Here is a 25,904-nt window from a genome sequence, read left to right as displayed (position 1 = left end):
AGAAATCAAGGAATCTATCCCTTTTACAAGTGCACCAAAAACGATGAAATACCTAGGAATAAACCTAACCAAAGAGGTGAAAAATCTATACAATGAAAACTATAGAAAGCTTATGAGAGAAGTTGAAGAAGACACACACACACAAAAATGGAAAAACATTACATGCTCATGGATTGGAAAAACAAATATTGTTAAAATGTCGATATTACCCAAAGCAATCTACATATTCAATGCAATCACTATCAAAATAACACCAGCATTCTTTGCAGAGCTAGAACAAACAATCCTAACATTTGTACAGACCAGAAAAGACCCCGAATAGTCAAAGCAATCCTGAAAAAGAAAAGCAAAGTTGGAGGCATCACCATTCTGGATTTTAAGCTGTATTACAAAACAGACAAATAAACCAATGGAATAGAATAGAGAACCCAGAAACTGACCCACAAACGTATGGCCAACTAATCTTTGACAATGCAGGAAAGAATATCCAATGGAAAAAAGTCTCTTCAGCAAACGGTGTTGGGAAAACTGGGCAGTGACATGCAGAAAAATGAACCTGGACCACTTTCTTACACCATACTCAAAAATAAATTCAAAATGAATGAAAGACCTAAACGTAAGACAGGAAGCCATCAAAATCCTAGAGGAGAAAACAGGCAACAACCTCTATGACCTTGGCTGCAGCAACTTCTTACTTGATATGTCTCTGGAGGCAAAGGAAACAAAAGCAAAAATGAATGATTGGGACCTCATCAAGATAAAAAGCTTCTGCACAGTGAAGGAAAGAATCAGCAAAACTAAAAGGCAACTGACAGAATGGGAGAAGATATTTGCAAATGACATATTAAATAAAGGGTTAGCATCCAAAATCTATAAAGAACTTATCAAACTCAACACTCAAAAAACAAATAATCCAGTGAAGAAATGGGCTAAAGACATGAATAGACACTTTTCGAAAGAAGACAAGCAGATGGCTAACAGACACATGAAAAAATGCTCACATCACTCATCATCAGAGAAATACAAATAAAAATCACAATGAGATACCACCTCACACCTGTTAGAATGGCTAATGTTAACAACTCAGGCAACAACAGATGCTGGTGAGCATGTGGAGAAAGAGGAGCCCTTTTGCACTGCTGGTGGGAATGCAAGCTGGTGCAGCTACTCTGGAAAAAAGTATGGAGGTTCCTCAAAAAATTAAAAATAGAACTACCCTACAACTCAGAAGTTGCATTACTAGGTATTTATCCAAAGGATACAGGAGTGCTGATTCAAAGGGGTGCATGCACCCCAATGTTTATAGCAGCCTTATTGACGATGGCCAAAGTATGGAAAGAGCCCAAATGTCCATCAGCTGAGAAATGGGTAAAGATGTGGTGTATACATACATACCATGGACTACTACTTGGCGATCAAAAAGAATGAAATCTTGCCATTTGCAACAACATGGATGCAACTAGCGTATACCATGCTAAGCAAAATAAGTCAGTCAGACAAAAACAACTATCATCTGATTTCACTCATATGTGGAATTTAAGATACAAAACAAATGAACATAAGGAAAGGAAAGCAAAAGTAATATAAAAACAGAGAGGGAGACAAACCATAAGAGACTCTTAAATACAGAGAACAAACTGAAGGTTGCTGGCAGGGTGTTAGGTCGGGGGAAGGGTTAAATGGATGATGGGTATTAAGGGGACACTTGTTGGGATGAGCACTGGGTGTTATATGTAAGTGATGAATCACTAAATCTTATTCCTGAAATCATTATTAAAATAAACAAACAAACAAACAAGCTATTAAAAGCCTTAAAAAAATAAAAATCGTGCTACAGAAACCAATACTTCTTTGGATCCAAGAGGCCCAGATTTTTATAAAGTAGAAAGGACCTAGAGTGACATTACACCAGAATAGCTTACACTGAAGAGTATTCAGGTTTGGGGTGTTAATGAATTCAAGTCTCTTCTCAGTTATGTACTACCACATAGAAGAACATTCAGGGAAGCATTTAGCAAATCTTAAACTGAACTTAGAATCCCAGCTTCTCAGATTTAATGCCTTTAAAAATATGATCAGCTCCTGGTAACAACATTGTAGATGTGTTCCTGGGACAGCCTGTCAGTGTCTTGAGTTGAGGGGCTGCATTCTATCCATCTTTGCATCCTTACTGCCTAGCACAGTATTTGTCCTGTGGTATACACTCAGTAAAAGTTGGCTGAATCCCCGAATGACAGAAAGAAAGAGCATATGATGCACTCCCATGATGGGAAATGACCTTTTTGTTTTTGCACCGAGGATGGGTTTTACCTGAACATGTGCTGTGAAGAATCAATGCAAACGAAGTCAAGTGAACCTGCCACCTTAGAGGACCTAAGCTGTGGGCGAGCTTTCCCATCTTGTCTACTGGGAGACAAATTTCCATTGCTTCCTATCTCATGAGGAAAAATCCAGTACTACCTCCTAATTCAGTGACCCCAGCAGGAGCTCAAGGATGATCATTTCTCATCCATAAAGTCTGCACTAGTGAGGTAGAAGAGGCTCGTAAGTGATTTGGGAAGTTTCTTTTGTGCTTTTGATGGTTTCCAATTTCCAAGAGGGAATAGGAATAAATAGGCACACGTTTTGGAGCTGCTTAAATGTTTAAAGCAGAATGTTGATAATATAAATATGAGCAGGACATCCAAGTTGCTGAAGGTAACTCAGCTTTTTAGTTGATACATAAGAAGATGATGGTTATAAATAGGAAGCTGTTGTGTCAGGTTGAGAGGAAAGGGGCCAAGGATGTCCCAATACCTGGAGAGCAGAGGCAGCTGAGTGTCTCTAAAAACATCCTTTTTGAATAAATAGGAAATTAATATTGCTATGTGTTAAGAGGAGGTTTAGCTTTGGGTGAATGCTGGATGTCCCTCTGACCCGGGGGATGAGAACCCACTTTAAATTTTTTTTTTTCAACGTTTATTTATTTTTGGGACAGAGAGAGACAGAGCATGAACGGGGGAGGGGCAGAGAGAGAGGGAGACACAGAATTGGAAACAGGCTCCAGGCTCTGAGCCATCAGCCCAGAGCCTGACGCGGGGCTCGAACTCACGGACCGCGAGATCGTGACCTGGCTGAAGTCAGACGCTTAACCAACTGCGCCACCCAGGCGCCCCTAAATGGTATTTTAGGGTTGGGATCATGGTAGCTGTAGAAACAAACAAAGAACTGAGCAGAGCCGAATCTTGGAAGCAATAGGTGCTGCCATGGTAACTCAGTGCTGTGTGAAAACCTTGAGAAAACTGCATCCTTTCTTCAGATAAATGTTAAGCGACTCTCCTTAGAAATACAGCAAAGATTTATTTAGGAGAAAAACGGCTTCTAAGGGTGCTGTCCTCTTACCCTGGGAGTAGCAGAATAGCCTTCAAGTATCACATCGATCGTCTGGTCTGGGTACAGCTCCATTCTGACTGGGTGGATCTGAAACACGGGGTCCTGTGGGGCCCCGGGCTCCTGGAAGTGCTGGGGTCGGGGCTGGCTCTTAGCAAGTCCCTTCTTAGCCAGGCCCTTCTTGCTCAGTTTGTTCTGTGGATGGAAATCTTCGTTCATCCAGAACAACTGTTGGACCCGACGTCCCTTGTTGGTCAACTTGAAGCGGTAATAATAGGTGTCCAGGCTGCAAAAGAGGAGGCAGGAATTGAGAGGGCTCAACTTGGGGTGTTCTGTTCAGCTCCACACCCTTGGGATTTTTCTCCTCTGTAAAGTATTTAAAAGGTAAGTAATGAAATACACTTTATTTTTAAAAATTTAGGAATGCTACATCATGATGCTATGAGGAGCTACCACAGTAAGGGAACGAGGTAGTATCTACTTATGGAGTCCACAGACTGGAGTCCAGTACCTGGGTTTGGTCCCTGAGTTTCCACCACCAGGGAAGTGGTATATAAACACAGACACAGTATATGGAAAAATCACTCTAATTTATGATAAATGTTCTAAGGAGTGAAAGGAAAGTAAAATACCTACCGGAGGAGAAATATATTTCAAATTGTATTGAGTATATTTCTACTGACTGAGTGAAATCTCTTGTGATGAGCTCAACTTGAAGGGAACTTGGAAGAGAAGCCAAGCATATCCTCCAAGCCTGACCAAAGCTCAAGAGACTGTACCATGGACCAGAACATCACCTGGATTGGTCATTTTTCTCAGAGGAGTGCTTTAAAAATGCTATTTCATTCATCAAGTCATTTGTTCATTCATTCATCTATTCCATGAACATTTATTAAGAACCTCTTGATTGGCTCTTTGCAAGACACTGGGATTTCTGAGATCTTGGACTTGGTTCAAACATGATTTTGTTTGGAATTAAAACAAAACTGATTTATAAGTTTATTTAAATTTTTTTTTTCAGGGAGAAGACTCACCTTGGCACTGTTTTTTATTTTTAAAATCTTATTAGGCTTTGAGATTTCATCCCCTCTGTTTCTCATTAGAAATACCATCATATGCTAATAAGTAAGTTGAAGCATAAATAATAAATAAATAATAAGGAATATTTGCCGATTGTCAGGTGTAGCCATTTCTATCTAAATAGGTATTTACAGAGTATGCTTATTGGAGTAGTTTGACTTCATGGCTAAGTCCAGGATTTGGGGAAATAATAAATATAATAATAAATAATATAAACATATAAATTATATGTGTAAATAATATATGATATATAATATAAATAATATAAACTGTAGGCAGTGTATCTGTCACTTGTACACAGTACGTATTTCAATTGTCACAGCAATACGCTAATAATAAGTATGTTTGCTCTCATTTTATAGATAAAGAAATAGAAGCTCTGAAAATTTAAGGGAGTTGCCCAAAAATATGTAGTCAGAAAAGGTGGCATATGGGTATTTCTTCAGAGCCTTATGGTCAAAGGTTTGGCAAACTTTTTCTATAAAGGGATGAATAATAAATACGTAAGACTTCTTGGGCCACATGGTCTGTCACAACAACTCAACTCTCCACTGTAGTGTGAAAGAAGCCATAGAGAATGTATGTATAGGAACGGGCATGGCTGTATTCCTATAAAACTTTATTTATAGAAAAAGGCAGTGGGCTGCAGTTTGCCCACCCCTGCTTTTGATCATTCTTCTGGAGATTGCTGGCATCACGATTTTATGGCAAAAAGAATAACTATAGAGCTTAGCCAGAGGAAAACTTGGCAGCTAAAAGCTGCAGTTTGCTTCTACATTCACAGGAAACTATTAGCTAACCCTCCATTTCTAGGCGAGTGTCAGAATATCCTTTGGGGCTATTTGACACTATTTGTAGACTAAGGAGAACATGTAATTAAATCTGGCTTGCAGTACATTGTTTTCTATAATTATATTTGAGTGCACTTAACAAAGAAATTTGGAAATAGAAGCATGGTATGCAATGAAAAAATGCCCTAGCTTATGGCCAACAGATGGGTGGAGAGGAGTATTTTTATATTCAGTTGACACCCAAACTGTAATTGGATGTTTGTCTGAAAACATGTGCAATTCAACTATCTGACTTGCCTGTTACTTAATTCCTCCTGGTTAATGTATTTTCAATCAAGTGTCATGTGTTGTAGATGGAGCAGAGGAAAGGAGGTGTGGATGGGCTTTCGGGGAGGGCTCCCAACTAGTTTTTGTCAGGTACATCCTCTCGAAGCACAGTGTCCATCTTGGTTTCACGACCTGTTACACCACAAGGCAGGAGCACCCCTCTGAGACCGGCTCACAGTACTGCAACAGACAGGCCAGATTCAACTGGCCCCAAGAATCAACGAGTGGCAGCCATGTGACTCCGATGAGGAGCCATGAACAACCCCCCAAATGTCTCCTCCACTGTTAGCATTCAAACCTCATACACTTTCAGAGACACACATTTAGGCTGTTCTGCTCAGAGACATCTATACTATACCACCTTTTATTTAAATATTGAGATTCTCTAGCTTTTCAGGAGGAGCCAATTACAAGCATCTCAGTTGTTGGTGCTTTGGTGGGGAGATGAGCAGAGGACATAAAACAAAACAAAACAAAATGACTGGCTCTGCAATACCAGATAATATACATTTGCAATAAATTTTCAACCTTCCTACTTATACTGTACTTAGGTCACCACCAAGTTATATCTGTATTTTCCACAGTCATGGAGAGGAATTAGCAATGTGTCAGATGGAATTAAAGAGGAGGAATCATGATCGAGATACTAAATTTGTCACAAAGAAGCCATTGTATGTTTGAAAGAAAAATGCACTTCTATAAATGTCTTCTCTGGTGTAGAGGGACACAGCTGGGAAAATGCAACTACATTGTGCCTAGGAAAGGTCTTCTTGTGGCTGATGTACCCATTTGGAGGGGGTAAAGTGAAGATGGGAAAAGGGAGGGGGGCTGAAGACATTAGTTCTATTTACTGAAAGTAATTTTTCAAAGTAGAGGTGATGCTCAGTTTATGAAACAGACGTAGTATCTGGAAGAATCAGTCCAGGGTATTTCCCTACCTGAAATGTGCTCCCAAATTGAGCTCTGGAGCAAAGGGCTTATCTGAAACAATGGTGGAACCAACTCCTGAAGCCTGGACAGGAATCCGGTAGGTGTTGCTATTTTCTATGCTCAAAATAACTGTGTCTTTGAATGTCAGTATGTCATTCAGGTTGGCTGTCAGCGTCAGCTGAAAATCAGTTTCCGGGGGAACCATGCCTTCATTGGGTTCAATTGTCCAAAGGGATTTTTTGTGTGCCTGCAACACAAGAGTACAAGTTAACAGTGAAGATATTCTTGGCTTTTCATTCTGCACATGTCAAAGCCCTCTATAGTTCAAATGACTGGCACTGCAGAACTGAACATCAGAGACAAACATTATTTTTTTGAATCAAAGCAGCTGGGTGTTTGTTGGCTTTTCTTTTTTTCAAAACGCAATGTGATTTTGAAGAGCAAACCTACAATTCTACTTTTGAATGCTCTGTGAAGATTCTTTACATCTCTTTCTCAAGATGACAGTCCAGTTCTCTAACAAGCTTATGCTAATTATCTGCTCTAATCTCCAAATTCTAAGATACCAGCAGAAGGTACAACATCCTTCCTGGAACTTGTAATTTTGAAAGCAAATGTTTTTCAAGTGCAGAGTGTCTATGATGTTATAGTGAGGATAAACAGCTTTCATTAATAAACACAATGTAGGAAGTCATCTTGATTTATATTATTTCATAATAATCAATGGAATTTTGTTTGCTAAAATTCCAAACTTATTTTGAAATATATGACAGGGCTAAATTCTAGAGTTGGAAGTGATGCCCACTAATCTGTTTCCTTTAACCATGTAGACCCTCATAGCTCATTCTTTACTCCCTAAAGTCTTTCTTTGGCCAAACGATACCTCTCAACAAAGCCTACCCTGCACATCACATTTTTAATTTCAAACCTTCCCTCAGTACTCCTGATCCCCTTTACCCTGTTCTGTTTTTTTCCCTTAGCACTTATCATCTTCTAACTTAGTGCACAATTAACTTATTTGTCATGCTTGTTTGTCTCCTTGCACTAGGATATATGCTCTCCATAGGAGGGATGTTTATGTTTTTTGTTCTTGTTTGTGTTCACTGATATATCCCCAGCACCTGCAACTATGCCCGGAACATAGTAGATGCTTAATAAATAGATGACAAATGAATTAATGTATCTGCCTTTGATGTTAGAAAACCCAATTCTCATCTAAGGCAACTTACCCCAGATTTTAATACCTCAAATTGTTACATATCTCTTCCTTATGTAAAGTGGAGATATACTTTTTTTGTACCTTCCACAACAATGGTATTTGGTCCACTCCCTTGGAGATAAATAGAATAAACTGAAGCTCCCTCTTTACTTAACAGCCCTTCAAATCCTGCATCCCACCTTTAGAAGAAAATCTCATATAGTACAATCAGGCTCCAAAGTCAAGATTTTGGTTAAGGTGTCAAGTCATAAAAAAATGACTAATGCTTATTTAATCTAAAAATATAAATTGTGCTTCCTTGATGGTAATTTATCTGTTTTTTCAGGCTGCTTTTAAGATTTTCTCTTTATCTTTAATTGTGTGTAGGGCAGGTTCTCTGTATGGTATGTAGTTAGTTTATTTGCATATCCTTCTTGGAATTTGCTACTTTTCTAGAATCTGTGGTTTGGTATCTCTTATTTCTGAAAACTTCTCAGCTATTATCTCTTTAAATATTGTTTCTGCCTCATTTTCTTTCTCTTTTCCTTGAATGTATGTGACTTTTCTGATATGTCCTCTCTGTCTCTGCAGACTCCCATCTGCATTTTCCATTCTTTTGCTCTTTGTGTTTCATTTTGTATTTGTTCTGAGCTATCTTCCAGTTCACTAATTCTTTCTTCAGCTGTGTGCAAGTCACTTTTAAACACACCTATTATGTTCTTGCTTTCCCATGTAAACAACAAAAATGTGAGTCAGAAGAGGCTGGGGTAAAGGCACTTCAGGGACAGACACCTAAAGAACAAGATGCTTCTTCAGAGCAGAGGATATTGAAAACCTTTTATTGTAACATGCTTAACTTGAAGCATCTCAGTCACCCTAATGACATCCAGCTGACCAAGAAGAGAAGAAAGAGGAGGGAGAGTCACATGCTGAGATTTTATGTACCAACCCTGGAAGTGTCAGACATCACTTCTGCTACTTCCCCTGTACACAACTCAGGCAGCCACCTTAGCTTCAAAAAAGGCTGAGAAATGTCATCTGGCTCTGAATCTAAGAGTAAAAGGGAACGGTTGTGGTGAACTGCTAGCTACTTGCTGTTAAAGCTGCCCTGATGGTTAAGTCTACTACCAGATCCTTAAGTCTTCCCCCAACTTCCCTGGATCCCAGATTTTGGAAGGCGAAGAATTTACACCATCAGAACACAGAAGTGGGCACATAACTTGGCATTTCAACTCTTATGGGGATTGCAGACCTGGAGTTCCTATCTACCCGTTGTTAGGACAAATAGAAGGGCAGCAAGAGAAAATAAGGAAGTTCTAGGCCAGATGATCTCAGCTGTTGGCCCTTGTTCCCAAATTAGTGGCCTTGGAGCCCTCTACATAGTTTTACTCATTTATGAGACCCAGCTTACAATTAAAACATAAATTCGTGCCATTTTTCTCCTTCTTTCAAAAAAAAAAAAAGATTAGAGAGGGAGAGAGCCAAAGCCTAAGAGACTCTTAAAAACTGAGAACAAACTGAGGGTTGATGGGGGGTGGGAGGGAGGGGAGGATGGGTGATGGGTATTGAGGAGGGCACCTTCGGGAATGAGCACTGAGTATTGTATGGAAACCAATTTGACAATAAATTTCATATTTAAAAAAAAAGCAAATGTCTTTCAGAAGAGGGTTCTGTCAATGTCATCTTTCCCCTTATAACCACTTATTCTCCTCCCCTAGCCAGTAGCATAGGTCAGTCCTCTGTTCACAATGAAGATAGGGTGTCACCAGTATAAGTGCTATTTCAGGTCAGGGGACATTAGTTTTCAATGGATGGGTACCATTTCTATTCTGATTCCTGCTGACACAGGTTGGCAGCTCTGGAAAGAAGACACAAAGTTGCTCTCCAGGGCTGAATTGGTGAGTTTTCTTTTTGATGAAGGTTATTAATCAATGTTTGGCATAAAACCGGGCAGCAAAGTATATCATAGAATCCACGAACAAGGAACACTAAAACACCAACTGCTAAGGTACTGGACTGTCCTCACCCAAAGTCAACCTTTAAACTAGTTGCTCTAGGGGCGCCTGGGTGGCGCAATTGGTTAAGCGTCCGACTTCAGCCAGGTCACGATCTCACAGTCCGTGAGTTCGAGCCCCACGTCAGGCTCTGGGCTGATGGCTCGGAGCCTGGAGCCTGTTTCCGATTCTGTGTCTCCCTCTCTCTCTGCCCCTCCCCCGTTCATGCTCTATCTCTCTCTGTCCCAAAATAAATAAAAACGTTGGGAAAAAAAATGTAAACTAGTTGCTTTAACACCCCTGTGTCTCTTTGCTATTTGACTTTTGGGGGATGTCCTTTGCTACTAGGAAGAACTTGGCATATGTGACATTTTCTGTTATTAGGTGACAAATTTGACAGAAAAGGAGTGGATGAATGATAATCAGCATAGCTATGGAGAACATTCCATAATCTTTCAAAACTACAATATAGTAAGACAACAACTGATGGAAATAGGTTAGGAGGGAGGGCTCTGAAGGAAAAGCGATGTGGGTTTAAGTCCCAGCTCTACTGGGTTCTGATTGTTGGGTCTTGGGCGTGTCACTTAACCATGGCTGGCCTCAGTTTTCTCATCTGTAGCCTGGGACACCAACTGCACCTTCTGCATAGCACCGTGGTAATATTTAAATGAGGTAATGTGGGTAAAATTCAGAACAGTGTCTGACAAATAGAAAGTCCTAGCTACTATCATCATTTTACCAAAATATGAAATGCTCCACATGATGCATAATTATGGGCTCCATAGTATTTGCTAAATATACGGATTATAGAACTGAGAAAACAAAGATGGATGCTAAGAAAGCATATAACATACAATACTCTTGCCAGAAGAGAAGGAGCTTGTAAGGGTTTGTGGCAGGCAGAATTGCAAGTGGCCCCCAAGATGTTTATCTCCTGACGTATAGTTATCCTTCCCAGTTATTTAATCAAACACTAATCTATGTGCTGCTGTGAAGGGATTTTGCAGATAAAGTCAAGATCCTACATCCATTGACTTTAAGGTGGGGAGATTATCGTTAGTGGATCCGATGAGATTTTAGAAGTGATTGGGCTCTTCCTAGTCAAAAGACTTCAAGTGTGAGAGGGGCTATGGAAGGGACCACATGGCAGGGGGCTGTGGGTGTTTCAACAGCAGCTGAGTGCAGACCCTAGCTGGCAGCTAGCAAGAAAAAAGGGGGGGCCTCAGTCTCTCACTGCAACGAAATAAATTCTGCCGACAACCTGAGGGGGCCTAGAAGTGAATCTTTCCCTAGTCAAGCCTCCTGAAGAGAATGCAGTTCTACCACTGCCTTGACTTTAGTGTTTTGAGAGCCTAACGAGAGGATCCAGCCAACTCATTGCCAGACTTCTGACCTATCAAAACTGAGATAATAGGGGATCCTGGGAAGATGGCGGCATAGGAGGACGCTGGGCTCACCGTGCGTCCTGCTGATCACATAGATTCCTCCTACATCTGCCTAAATAACCCAGAGAACCACCAGAAGACTAGCAGAATGGAGTCTCCGGAGCCAAGCCCAGACGAGAGGCCCACAGAAGAGGGTAGGAAGGGTGGAGAGGCTGTGTGCGCTCACCGACTGGCGGGAGGGAGCCGGGGAGGAGGAGCGGCCCGCCGGCCAAGCAGAGCCCTGAGTCTGGCTTGTAAAAGCGGAGGGGCCTGAGGGAGTGTGTTCCGACAGCAAGTGGGACTTGACATCTGGAAGGTTATAAGCTAACAGCTCTGCTCGGAGAACTGGAGGGCTGGAGGACAATGGGAGGGAGAGTTGTTGAGCCCCGGACGACAGAGCTCAGCTTGGCGGGGAACAAAGGCGCTCGCCAGCGCCATATCCCTCGCCCATCCCTCAGCCAAAATCCCAAAGGGAACCAGTTCCTGCCAGGGAAGTTGCTTGCACCGCACAAACACCCAACGCTATGCTTCTGCGGATCCATCCCTCCGGTGGGTCTGACTCCCTCCCGGTGCCGAAGGGCCCCTCCCGAAGCGGAACTCCAAAGGAAAAGCGAGCTGAGCCTGCCCCTCCTGCCCCTGTGCACCTTGCGATCCACCCCAGCTAATACGCCAGATCCCCAGCGCCACAAGCCTGGCAGTGTGTAAGTAGCCCAGATGGGCCACGCCACCCCACAGTGAATCCTGGCCCTAGGAAAAGGGAAGAGAAGGCACACACCAGTCTGACTGCGGACCCACCCACCAACGCAAGTTATTCAAGACAGCACAGGGGAAGTGCCCTACAGTCCCACACCACTCCAGGGACTATCCAAAATGATGAAACGGAAGAATTCCCCTCGGAAAAACGTCCAGGAAATAACAACAGCTAACGAACTGATCAAAAATGATTTAAACAATATAACAGAAAGTGAATTTAGAATAATAGTCATAAAATTAATCGCCGGGCTTGAAAACAGTATAAAGGACAGCAGAGAATCTCTTGCTACAGAGATCAAGGGACTAAGGAACAGCCAGGAGGAACTAAAAAATGCTATCAATGAGTTGCAAAATAAATTGGAGACAACTATGGCTCCTATAGAAGAGGCAGAGGAGAGAATAGGTGAACTAGAAGATAAAATTATGGAAAAAGAAGAAGCTGAGAAAAAGAGAGAGAAAAAAATCCAGGAGTATGAGGGAAAAATTAGAGAAATAAGTGATGCACTAAAGAGAAATAATCTACGCATAATTGGTATTCCAGAGGAGGAAGAGAGAGGGAAAGGTGCTGAAGGTGTACTTGAAGAAATAATAGCTGAGAACTTCCCGGATCAGGGGAAGGAAAAAGGCATTGAAATCCAAGAGGCACAGAGAACTCCCTTCAGACATAACTTGAATCGATCTTCTGCATGACATATCATAGTCAAACTGGAAAAATACAAGGATAAAGAGAAAATTCTGAAAGCAGCTAGAGATAAACGTGCTCTAACATATAAAGGGAGACCTATAAGACTTGTGACCGATCTCTCTACTGAAACTTGGCAGGCCAGAAAGGAATGGCAGGAAATCTTCAATGTGATGAACAGAAAAAATATGCAGCTGAGAATCCTTTATCCAGCAAGTCTGTCATTTAGAATAGAAGGAGAGATAAAGGTCTTCCCAAACAAACAAAAACTGAAGGAATTCATCACCACTAAACCAGCCCTACAAGAGATCCTAAGGGGGATCCTGTGAGACAAAGTACCAGAGACATCGCTACAAGCATGAAACCTACGGACATCACAATGACTCTAAATCCATATCTTTCTATAATAACACTGAATATAAATGGACTAAATGCACCAACCAAAAGACATAGGGTATCAGAATGGATAAAAAAACAAGACCCATCTATTTGCTGTCTACAAGAGACTCATTTTAGACCTGAGGACACCTTCAGATTGAGAGTGAGGGGATGGAGAACTACTTATCATGCCACTGGAAGTCAAAAGAAAGCTGGAGTAGCTATACTTATATCAGACAAACTAGACTTTAAAGGCTGTAACAAGAGATGAAGAAGGGCAGTATATAATAATCACAGGGTCTATCCATCAGGAAGAGCTAATAATTATACATGTCTATGCGCCGAATACAGGAGCCCACAAATATATAAAACAATTACTCACAAACATAAGCAACCTTATTGATAAGAATGTGGTAATTGCAGGGGACTTTAACACTCCACTTACAGAAATGGATAGATCATCTAGACACATGGTCAATAAAGAAACAAGGGCCCTGAATGATACATTGGATCAGATGGACTTGACAGATACATTTAGAACTCTGCATCCCAAAGCAACAGAATATACTTTCTTCTCGAGTGCACATGGAACATTCTCCATGATAGATCACATACTGGGTCACAAAACAGCCCTTCATAAGTATACAAGAATTGAAATCATACCATGCATACTTTCAGACCACAATGCTATGAAGCTTGAAATCAACTACAGGAAAAAGTCTGGAAAACCTCCAAAAGCATGGAGGTTAAAGAACACCCTACTAAAGATTGAATGGGTCAACCAGGCAATTAGAGAAGAAATTTAAGAATATATGGAAACAAATGAAAATAAAAATACGACAATCTAAACACTTTGAGAAGGCAGTGAAGGCAGTCCTGAGAGAAAAATACATTGCAATCCAGGCCTATCTCAAGAAACAAGAAAAATCCCAAATACAAACTCTAACAGAACACCTAAAGGAAATAGAAGCAGAACAGCAAAGACAGCCTAAATCCAGCAGAAGAAGAGAAATAATAAAGATCAGAGCAGAAATACACAATATAGAATCTAAAAAAACTGTACAGCAGATCAATGAAACCAAGAGTTGGTTTTTTGAAAACATAAACAAAATTGATAAACCTCTAGCCAGGCTTCTCAAAAAGAAAAGGGAGATGACCCAAATAAATAAAATCATGAATGAAAATGGAATGATTACAACCGATCCCTCAGAGATACAAGCAATTATCAGGGAATACTACGAAAAATTATATGCCAACAAACTGGACAACCTGGAAGAAATGGACAAATTCCTAAACACTCACACGCTTCCAAAACTCAATCAGGAGGAAATAGAAAGCTTGAACAGACCCATAACCAGTGAGGAAATTGAATCAGTCATCAAAAATCTCCTAACAAATAAGAGTCCAGGACCAGATGGCTTCCCAGGGGAGTTCTACCAGATGTTGAAAGCAGAGATAATACCTATCCTTCTCAAGCTATTCCAAAAAATAGAAAGGGAAGGAAAACATCCAGACTCATTTTATGAAGCCAGTATTACCCAGTATTACTTTGATTCCTAAACCAGACAGAGACCTAGTAAAAAAAAGAGAACTACAGGCCAATATCCCTGATGAATATGGATGCAAAAATTCTCAATAAGATACTAGCAAATCAAATTCAAAAGCATATAAAAAGAATTATTCACCATGATCAAGTGGGATTCATTCCTGGGCTGCAGGGCTGGTTCAACATTCACAAATCAATCAATGTGATACATCACATTAATATAAGAAAAGATAAGAACCATATGATCCTGTCAATCGATGCAGAAAAGGCCTTTGACAAAATTCAGCAACCTTTCTTAATAAAATCCCTCGAGAAAGTCGGGATAGAAGGAACATACTTAAAGATCATAAAAGCCATTTATGAAAAGCCCACAGCTAACATCATCCTCAATGTGGAAAAACTGAGAGCTTTTTCCCTCAGATCAGGAACACGACAGGGATGTCCACTCTCACCGCTGTTGTTTAACATAGTGTTGGAAGTGCTAGCATCAGCACTCAGACAACAAAAGGAAATCAAAGGCATCAAAATTGGCAAAGATGAAGTCAAGCTTTCACTTTTTGCAGATGACATGATATTATACATGGAAAATCCGATAGACTCCACCAGAAACTTCTAGAACTGATACATGAATTTAGCAAAGTTGCAGGATACAAAATCAATGTACAGAAATCAGTTGCATTCTTATACACTAATAACGAAGCAACAGAAAGACAAATAAAGAAACTGATCCCATTCACAATTGCACCAAGAAGCATAAAATACCTAGGAATAAATCTAACCAAAGATGTAAAAGATCTGTATGCTGAAAACTATAGAAAGCTTAGGAAGGAAATTGAAGAAGATACAAAGAAATGGAAAAACGTTCCATGCTCATGGATTGGAAGAATAAATATTGTCAAAATGTCAATACTACCCAAAGGTATCTACACATTCAATGCAATCCCAATCAAAATTGCACCAGCATTCTTCTCGAAACTAGAACGAGCAATCCTAAAATTCATATGGAACCACAAAAGGCCCCGAATAGCCAAGGTAATTTTGAAGAAGACCAAAGTAGGAGGCATCACAATCCCAGACTTTAGCCTCTACTACAAAGCTGTAATCATCAAGACAACATGGTATTGGCACAAAAACAGACACATAGACCAATGGAATAGAATAGAAACCCCAGAACTAGACCCACAAACGTATGGCCAACTAATCTTTGACAAACCAGGAAAGAATATCCAATGGATAAAAGACAGTCTCTTTAACAAATGGTGCTGGGAGAACTGGACAGCAGCATGCAGAAGATTGAAACTAGACCACTTTCTCACAACATTCACAAAAATAAACTCAAAATGGATAAAGGACCTGAATGTGAGACAGGAAACCATCAAAACCCTAGAGGAAAAAGCAGGAAAAGACCTCTCTGACCTCAGCCGTTGCAATTTCTTACTTGACACATCCCCAAAGGCAAGGGAATTAAAAGCAAAAAGGAACTATTGAGACCTTATGAAGATAAAAAGCTTCTGCACAGCAAAGGAAACAACCAACAAAACTAAAAGGCAACCCACGGAATGGGAAAAGATATTTGCAAATGACATATTGGACAAAGGGCTAGTATCCAAAATCTATAAAGAGCTCACCAAACTCCACACCCAAAAAACAAATAACCCAGTGAAGAAATGGGCAGAAAACATGAATAGACCCTTCCCTAAAGAAGACATCCGGATGGCCAACAGGCACATGAAAAGATGCTCAACGTCGCTCCTCATCAGGGAAATACAAATCAAAACCACACCATATATCACCTCACGCCAGTCAGAGTGGCCAAAATGAACAATTCAGGAGACTATAGATGCTGGCGAGGATGTGGAGAAATGGGAACCCTCTTGCACTGTTGGTGGGAATGCAAATTGGTGCAGCTACTCTGGAAAACAGTGTAGAGGTTCCTCACAAAATTAAAAATAGACCTACCCTATGACCCAGCAATAGCACTGCTAGGAATTTACCCAAGGGATACAGGAGTACTGATGCATAGGGGCACTTGTACCTCAATGTTTATAGCAGCACTCTCAACAATAGCCAAATTATGGAAAGAGCCTAAATGTCCATCAACTGATGAATGGATAAAAAATTTGTGGTTTATATACACAATGGAGTACTACGTGGCAATGAGAAAGAATGAAATATGGCCCTTTGTAGCAACATGGATGGAACTGGAGAGTGTTACGCTAAGTGAAATAAGCCATACAGAGAAAGACAGATACCATATGGTTTCACTCTTATGTGGATCCTGAGAAACTTAACAGAAACCCATGGGGGAGGGGAAGGGAAAAAAAAGAGGTTAGAGTGAAAGAGAGCCAAAGCATAAGAGACTCTTAAAAACTGAGAACAAACTGAGGGTTGATGGTGGGGTGGGAGAGAGGGAAGGGTGGGTGATGGGTATTGAGGAGGGCACCTTTTGGGATGAGCACTGGGTGTTGTATGGAAACCAATTTGACAGTAAACTTCATATATTGAAGAAAAAAAAAGAAACTGAGATAATAAATCTGTCTGTGTTAAGCCACTAAGTTTGTGGTAATTTGTTACACAGCAATAGAAAACTAATACGGGGTTTCACATATTTGTTCAAAAGATGATAAAAATGAGCTTTCCTAAGCCTTCCAGCAAAACTTTAGCAACAGCTGCCTCTGTTTGTTTTTCTGTGAATTGGGGGGTAAAAAGCCAGAGTCATTACAGTAGCCCATGAACAATGCATACAGAAGGTTAGCACAAGCAAGTGCATACAACCATGAGAGATGGAGAGATGGTAATCTTTTGCAATTCAGAATCCCATGCCCTCTGGTGATTAGTGCCATGCCCTGAGGTTTCACATGTCCAAAGATAACATTTGCTTTTTATTTGACAATAGGGCACCAGTACACTTCTTAGGCAGCGCTCAGCTCCCAAGGTAATACAGCTGGAGTTTTTGTAAGTTTCCTTATGGTGTATTTAATATTTGCCATGAAAGACAGAAATGCATGCTATTGTTTGCACATGTCATTTCAATAATAAATGAGAGTGAATATACTTAGGCAGACCTCCTGTTCCACCGTGCTAATGACCATGAAGCTTGAAGAAAATTGTGCACTTTCTTCAGAATGATTTGTTTGCCAGTTGAAATCTGCAAGAATTTCCTTCCATGGAATGAGGAGACACAAATAACAACAGGAACCAGTGTGCAGAGCTAGGGGTTTCTTTGGATTAATACTATTATCTCAGCGGACAATCAGTTCTTTGTGGAACAAGAACAATGAACAGTCACCAAGGCCTTTCTCCTTTTCGACTGCTAAATGGTATCTCGAGTCATTTGATTCTCTTCCCTGAAGTGAGTCACTTTGCTAGTGAAGACAATTAACTGGAAATTAGGGGAGGAAGTATAAAAGAAATGCCAGAGCTTTACAAAAGAGGCAGTAGAGGGTAATGTGTAAAAGAGTGGGCTTTGAAGTCACATGACCTGGTGGTCAGCTGTGGACTCTGCCATTGGTAGCCAGGTGATCCAGGATTAAAATCTAGGTTTCAGTCTCCTCATCTTTTAAATGTGCTGCTTGAAGATGAAATAAAAGGGGTGCCAAGCATCTAGCACTTTGTCTACCACAGAGTAAATTCTCAATAAATGGTGGGTATTATTAATGTTACCTATCAAAAGTTCACTTCCAGTTCTCCTTCCTGCGTGTGCCCTCCCCAATACATATTATTGACATGGTTCTTTTTCACAGGCCTGATCCTGTTCCTCTCCTGCTGAAGATACCGGAGGGCTCTCCAAAGTCTGGACCAGTGATGTTGAATTCTTTATCCCTTTGAGAATGCTATGGAATTCTCATACATGCACGTGTGTGCACACGCACGCACACACACACACACACACACACACACACACACTTCTTCCTAAACGTTACGTATAATTTCCAGGGCTCATGGTGGATATTTGTCACTTTTTCTGTTTGAAACATGGCAGCCTGCAATTAAGACTGGTATATCAGACGGGAGGCTTTGGTCTGGAGAATCTATTCCAAATTCTTCAGGAAAGGGCCCCAACGCACTTCTCCAGGCTTACTTCCTAGGCACTGTCAATTTCCAACATGCACCCTTGGCTTCAGCCACACCAGCTCACTCACCCTTCCCAAGTGTACTGTACTCAACGTTGCACTTAACTAGGCTACACTCTGGAAATGAACACTCCATTTCCCTGACTTCCTCCTCCTTATCCTTCAAGTCTCTACTCAAATGTTTTACCTATGAACATTTTAAATTTTATGTTGGAATTAATCACTTCCTCCCCTGTGGTTACATATCATAGCACAGTGCATTGTAGTACTGTATAGGTTGTGGATTCATTTCTGTGTTTTGAGATTGTAAACTCTTAGAAGAGACCATTCTATATGCTTTTATGCCTCTAGATACAGTTAGCACAGTACCAGGAAGGGGAAGGGTGTTCAAAAAATATTTTTTGGTCAATAAATACGTGAAAAATGTTCAGCCTTACTTGTAAGCCAAAGAAACACTAACAATACAACATTTTTTTCATCTGTCAGATTTGGCAAGAACAAATAAACTTCTGGCAAGGGTCTGGGAGAGGGTGACATTCTTCAACTCTGTTGGAGATGGGCCATAAACTGGTATACCTTTTCTGGGAGATAATTTCATGTTATATCAAGATTTTTAGTTGTGTTCATGCCATATGACCCAGGAAATGCATTATTAGAAGTCTACTCTAAGGAAACAGGAATGTGATCAGCAATTAGGACATGAGCATTGTTTACAGTGGTGAAAAACTGAAAACTACCAATAGGGGATTAATTAAATCAACTGTGGTAGAGCCAAGTGATGAAATAAAATCAGTCACTGAAAATGATCTGAACATGGATATTTCTTAATAATTCACATCAAAAGCGACTACACTACAGTGTTGAATAAAAATAGCTGGTAATTAAATAGTATTATCACATGGGAGGGGGTAAGAGTGCACAGACGCACATACACAGTAACGTTTCAGAAGATATACATCAAAGTTGTTATACGCATGGTGGCACTATGAGTGATTTTTTTCTTCCTCCATGTGTTCTATAAGGATAAAGTCAATTGAATAACAAGAAGACACACACTAATACTTACTGAATAAAGAACGCATCCTAAAAGGATATGATCACTCTCTTTAGAGTCCATTTAATTTTAACTTTGTTTTCTCTCTTGCTTCCATTTCATTCCCAGTTCCTTTCTTTCTAAGAAGTTTTTCTTTGTAAATAAATAATACATGTACACAGTATAAAATTCAGATGAGTATAAGGGAAAAGAGTCTCTTTCTTTCCTGTCTGTTCATGGCCACTAGCTGCCATCCCAAGAGGCAGCCAATGTTACTGGTTTTCTGCATATCTTTCCAGACATACTTCATGACTTAAAAAAAAGCACATTTGCACATGTACTACTTTTTCTTACACAAATGGTAGCATACTATAATACTGTCCTGCAGTATGACTTAAATTTGTAAGTGATATTTTTATGAAATGTATACCTACAAATAATTTGCAAAGTCAAATGGTTCTAAAAAAAAACATATGAAAAGCAGTAGTCCCTTGAACTCACTCTCCCACCCTTCCCCATTAGTTCCGCGGTTGCCCATTAAGTGGAAGCAACCACTGTCAATTCTATCTGCATTTTTCTTTTGATGTTTGCCTTCCTCTCATCTACTGCTACTTCTTAATTTTTCAGTTTGAGCATTATCAATTTACTCCTCTCTATAGGAGACAATGACAGCTCTCTTCTCTCCCTCTTTCCCGTTCCTTTCTTTCTCTCCTTTACTTTCTTCTCCCCATCCTCTCAATATAGTTAAAACCTATTTTCTGGTGAGAATCTATACCAGTATGGGAATGCAAATATTATTCACGGCTGAGCCATGAAAGCATACTATGATTGCAATTTCTTTCTTGTACAACTTTTATTTTCTAAGGAATTATTGCCTTGTATTTGCTTGTTTTTTAAATGTATCTATCATGGACTCACCCCCAAACTCTCAATCAAAGGAGTGAATATCCTCTCAATAGATTCAGAAACATCAGATTTTCTATCAGTTCCATTTTCTTAGAGACAAATCTCTCCTGACCCATCTGTTCTGCAATTTCCTTCTGGACTGGCTGCTCTCTGGGCCTGCAGTACAGCTGGCTTCCTAAGAAGGCCATGCAGCATCCTGTGCATTCCTTGAGCTTCTCTCCTGTGTCTGAGACCCTGTATCCTGGATCTCGTTTCCCTCACTTTGGTGGGGAACATTCTTCAGTACCTTCCCAAGAAAGGATTCATGGGGGGTAAATTTTTTGAGATCTTGCATCTCTAAAATGTCATAATTCTATCCCTGTGCTTGATTAGTCTTTGGGCTGGATGCTGAATTCAAGAATAAGATTTATTTTCCTTCAAAGTCTTTTTTTTTTCTCTCCCAGTGTTGCTCTCTAGAAGTTTGATGCCACTCTGATTCCTGATTTGTTTTTTGACCACTAATTTTTTCCATCTGGAATTTAACGATGTGTCTTCACATGGGCCTATTTTCATCAATTATGCAGCGTATTTGATGACTCTTTTCCATAAATCCCTCTCTGTTAGTTCTGGATATATTCTTTGAATTATTTCCTGTATAATCTCCTGACCTCCATTTTTTCATTTGTTCTTTCTAGAACTGCTTATTTGCGTCTTTGAACTGCTGAACACATTATCTAATTTTCTAATCTTTCTCCCCTCATTTCTAGATTTTTCTCAGGTTGTTCTACTCTCTGATAGCTTCTCAATTTTATTTTTGATTCTTTTATCAAAATTTCAATTTACGTGATTGAATTTTTAACTTTTATGAGCACACTTTTGTTGCTCTTTTTTTTTTTTAAACTAACATCCTGTTCTTGTTCATGGGTGCAAAGTCATAGTCATCTTTTATTTTCCTGAGATTCTTCTCACTGTATTGCCTTTGTTTCCTCCAAGTTCTCAATTTTATGTTTTCTAGTTTCTTGCTTCTGCATTACAGGCTTTCTTGGTGCAGCTTAAATTTAAGTACTTACATTTAAGAGTGAAGCACTAAAACTGTTATGTGCTTGGGAAGCAGTCAGCTAAGGGCCCCAGATATTTTAGAGCCCAACTATCAGTTTATTTCTGCCTTTCCTTGTGGCTGGTGAAATTGCCCTGAGAATATTCCAATCTTCTGTCCATGTTCTGGGGATTGAGGGAGAAGGGGATTGGAGCACTACCTTTCAGTATTAAGACTTTCTTGTAGTCCTCTTATTTTCACACTGGCATCCTGCTCTCAGCAATGCCTGAGAAGTCAGCAGCCAGTTTACTAATATTTCTTTTAAGATAAACTGTCTTTTTGTTTCTGGCTACCTTTAATATCTACTCTTTGGTCTTAAGTAATCTTACTATATTGTGTTTAGATGTGGTTTTCTTTATATTTATCTTGCTTTCTGTTTATAATGCTTTTTAAATCTGGTTTCATGTCCTGGCCATTATCTCTTCTGCTCCATTCTCTTCTCTCCTTCTGGTACTCCAATAACTATACTCCTTGTGTGTATTTGTTTGTTTGACCAACTCTTCTACATTTTTCATCCTTTTATCTCTCTGCATTGAATTTTGGGTAGTTTCTTCTGACCTATCTTCCACTTCCACAATTCTCTCTTCATCTATATCTAATAGGCCATTAAACCCATTTATTGAGTCCCTAATTTCAATTGTATTTTTTAGGTCTTCATTTCTATTCGTTCTCTTTTATACTTTGCATATCTCTACCAAAGTTTTAAATTTTGCCTTTTAGTTCCTGGAGCGCATTAAGTATATTGTAGTTTTCTATTCAGTAGTCTTATCTCCTTGCATGCCTGGTTATTTTAAAATTAACTGTTGGATACTGTACACAAAAACTGTAGATACACAAAATACTTTGAATCTTAAAATAATGTTTTCTTTCTTTGATGAGAGTAATATATATTTGCCTCTAGGAAAGATGTGGGGAGAACTAGCATTTCTAGATGTCCTTTATCCAGTTAAGAGATTAACATGTTTTAAAATGAGGATCTGTACTACTTTACCTTTGTTCCCAGGGTGTAGCTTTTCAGAGTCCTACCTGAAAGGCTGAGAGTTTTACCAAGTATGTCCTCCATTTTTTATCTCTTTAGCCAGTCCTGATTTCAATTTTTATTTTCATAGGCCAGTGACTTTTATGAATGTTCTTTTCAGTTTTCTTTTTTTTTTTTTTTAAGATTTCGTTTTTTAATTTTTTTTTTTCCAACATTTATTTATTTTTGGGACAGAGAGAGACAGAGCATGAATGGGGGAGGGGCAGAGAGAGAGGGAGACACAGAATTGGAAACAGGCTCCAGGCTCTGAGCCATCAGCCCAGAGCCCGACGCGGGGCTCGAACTCACGGACCGCGAGATCGTGACCTGGCTGAAGTCGGACGCTTAACTGACTGCGCCACCCAGGCGCCCCTAAGATTTCGTTTTTAAGTAATCTCTACACCCAACATGGGCCTCAAACTCACAACCCCAAGATCAAGAGTTGTACACTCTACTAACTGAGCCATCCAGGTGCGCTTTTCAGTTTTTCAACCTCTGCTGGAACTACATAGGAAAAAATAGTACCAAATGCTGAGCATATATCTCTTTGTTTCCTGTTTTTTTTTGTTTGTCACTGGTTTTGTTGCTCTCTAATTCCCTTAAACTCACAATGTTTTATGTTTTGCTAAGATTTTCTCCTCATTCTTAGAGGGAAGTAGTTTGGCCTAATAGATTGAAGAGGAAGCGCTTGATCACTGATCTGCTGAGACTTACTAGGGGTCAAATAATAGCCCTACCTCTTGATTTCCCTGTTTGTGGGGGGAAAAGTCTATAAGAATTTTAAGGCCAGCTAAGTTTGGTTGCATGAGGAAAGCAGGTATACGTAATTTACATTGCTTTTAAGTAATATGTACCAAGAATCTTTTCAGGCTACTAGGATATATCTTTGAACAAGGACTTTAATGTTCTTTCTGAAAGTCATTGCCTTCTCAAAACTCAGTGAAAGGTGTCAGATCAAACACAAGGCATGAAGATAGTTAAGTAAAAGGAAAGAAGACAGCTCCTGAGCATGTAGACATGATTTACACAGGTTCCAGGGAGCATCTATACAATTAAATGAATAAATAAGCTCCAAGGATATAGAGAATCAGAAAAGTATTGAAGTTGACATTTCTAAATAGAAACTTATTTTCTAATAAACCTTTTCTTTGATGTGGAAGAACATATATTTATTCATTAATACAAATATTTTCTACTTTACAAGGTGGCTTCATGTCAAAAATTTAGAGAACCAAGCAAAGAGTGAGGAAAAAGGCGGCATCAGAACTACCATTTCATAGAGCTCTGTACTATATGGATCAGTTAGTTTGAATCCTTAGGTCCTCTCTGAGTGTACCTTATTTGTTTTTTTCTTTTTTATCTAAGGAAAAATATATAAAGTATCTTAAGATATAGTGTCATAAAGATTTAAGTCTTACCACAAGTCATTTCACCTAGATGTTTTTGTCTCTCAACATTAATAGTCAAAGCTAGCATTTATTGAATGCCAAATGCTTATTTTTCGCCAGGCACTCTCTATATATATTAACATGTTTAATCTTCTAGATGCCATTTTTAGTTCCATTTAAAGGCAAGGAACTAAAGTCTTAGAAAGGTTAAATAATTTTCCCAGAGTTCATGTGTGTAGAGTTAGGACTTCATTCCAGATCTGTCTGATTCCCAACATCCTTACTCTTGATAGTACAGAATACTACTTCAACACTCATATACTAAGCAACTCTTTGTTGAGTGAATGCACATGTAAGACAACTGTGTGTGACACATGACCATGCCTGCTCTCAGATAATACTTCCCTTACCTCTCAAATACATCCCGATTAAATGTTCTAACATCCCAGAGGGGAATTTTCTCTTCTAAAGTATGAGACTTAATGCTGCATAAACAATTTCATCACAAATGACATTAAAAAAGACATACCCCAACTGCCATCCTATGGAGAGCTCCACCATGTCATATATGCCCCTCCAGTCTCTGTCCTTGTGCTTGTGACAAGGAAGATGAAATGAGAGTAGTAAAAAGTTATGATTTTCTCCCTGATAAACATCATATAATTTCAACATACGTGTGTTGGGGATTTCATACTATTAATAAACCTTTACACCATACTACTTAATGCATATCTTCTTATCTTTGTTAATTGTATAAAAGTGTTTATTTCATTTTATACTAGCCTATTATTGAATATGACTGTCTACTGTCAGTGCACAATCAGAATAGATTCTTCAGTTGATAACGACAATGATAGCCATCCCTTAATAGTGACATTGGTTGGTATCTTAGTTAGTTAAGGTTTTTCTAAAGAATACCAAAGACTGGGTGGTTTATAAACAACAGAAATTTATTTCTCATAGCTCTAGAGGGTGGAAGTCTGAGATCAGAGTGTCAATATGGTCAGGTTTTGGTGAGAGCCCTCCTCCAGGTTGCAGATGGCCATTTTTCTCATTGTATCCTCACATGATAGAAAAGGTGAGAGCTCTCTGGGGTCTCTTTTATAAGGATGCCAATCACATTTATGAGAACTCTACCTTCATGACCTAATTACCTCCCAAACCCCTCATCTCCTTATATCATCATATTGTGGGGGATGATTTCAATATATGAATTTTGCAGGGACACAAACATTTAGTGCATAACAATTGGCTAGATGATGATGCTGGTAATGGGGAAGTAGTTTTAAATTTTTATGGAGGAGAGAAGGTGGAATTTGGAAAAAACCACATCTGATCCATATAAAGCAAGTTTACCTTAATCTCCCCCTGTGGTGACAAGTATTAACTGTATGACTGAATAATAATTAATTAGAAAAAACAATTTGCTAAAGCTAATTAATGGCTGGGACAGGCAAAATGAAGATGGAAAGTCTTGCAAAGCATGCAAGAAACTAATATATTTTTCTTTTATTTTCTAGATAGCCCTTTAATGACAAGGGAACAAAAACTCCTCCTTTCATTCTGGTTTAGCTTACACTTAAACTAATCATATTCAATCAGTAGAGCTGTATTTCTAAATTCAGGGAAGGTGCTGACCCATCATGTTACCTAACATTCATCTACAGCTTTCTTTTTCTCAGTGTGGTTTATAATCAATATGACCTACTGGAATCCATCTTCTGGGTTTTGCATTTAGCTTTGCCAAAGTAAAAGAAGTCTCAAGTAAGAGTTGGGGTAAGAGGCTCACAGCTCTCTGCCAAGCACAAACCTTTGCTTATGTAAGCCTCTTGATATTATTGTCACTGGTATCCTCTCATCACTGAATGAGTCTCTTGCAATGGTTCAGGAAAAGCAGAATCCATTTTGGAATGGCTGTGACATTTATGTGTTAAAGAAA

General features: G+C 39.5%; 1 protein-coding gene across 30 annotated transcripts in view; it reads right to left on the bottom strand.

Moving 5' to 3' along the window:
* Nucleotides 1-25,904, bottom strand: part of HYDIN (HYDIN axonemal central pair apparatus protein) — a 433,865-nt gene that overhangs the window by 168,371 nt on the left and 239,590 nt on the right. For all 30 annotated transcript variants that reach the window (XM_045046329.1, XM_045046327.1, XM_045046336.1 and 27 more), the window contains 2 exons: nt 6,506-6,744; nt 3,382-3,655 (listed from right to left, as the gene is read on the bottom strand). In XM_045046329.1, the coding sequence (XP_044902264.1) occupies nt 3,382-3,655; nt 6,506-6,744 (513 nt within the window). The remainder of the gene's footprint in view (nt 1-3,381; nt 3,656-6,505; nt 6,745-25,904) is intronic.

Source organism: Felis catus, chromosome E2, assembly GCF_018350175.1.
Source record: "Felis catus isolate Fca126 chromosome E2, F.catus_Fca126_mat1.0, whole genome shotgun sequence".
Taxonomy (NCBI): Eukaryota; Metazoa; Chordata; class Mammalia; order Carnivora; family Felidae; genus Felis; species Felis catus.
Note: the sequence above shows the minus strand (reverse complement) of the source record. Positions and strands in the feature narration are given on the sequence as shown.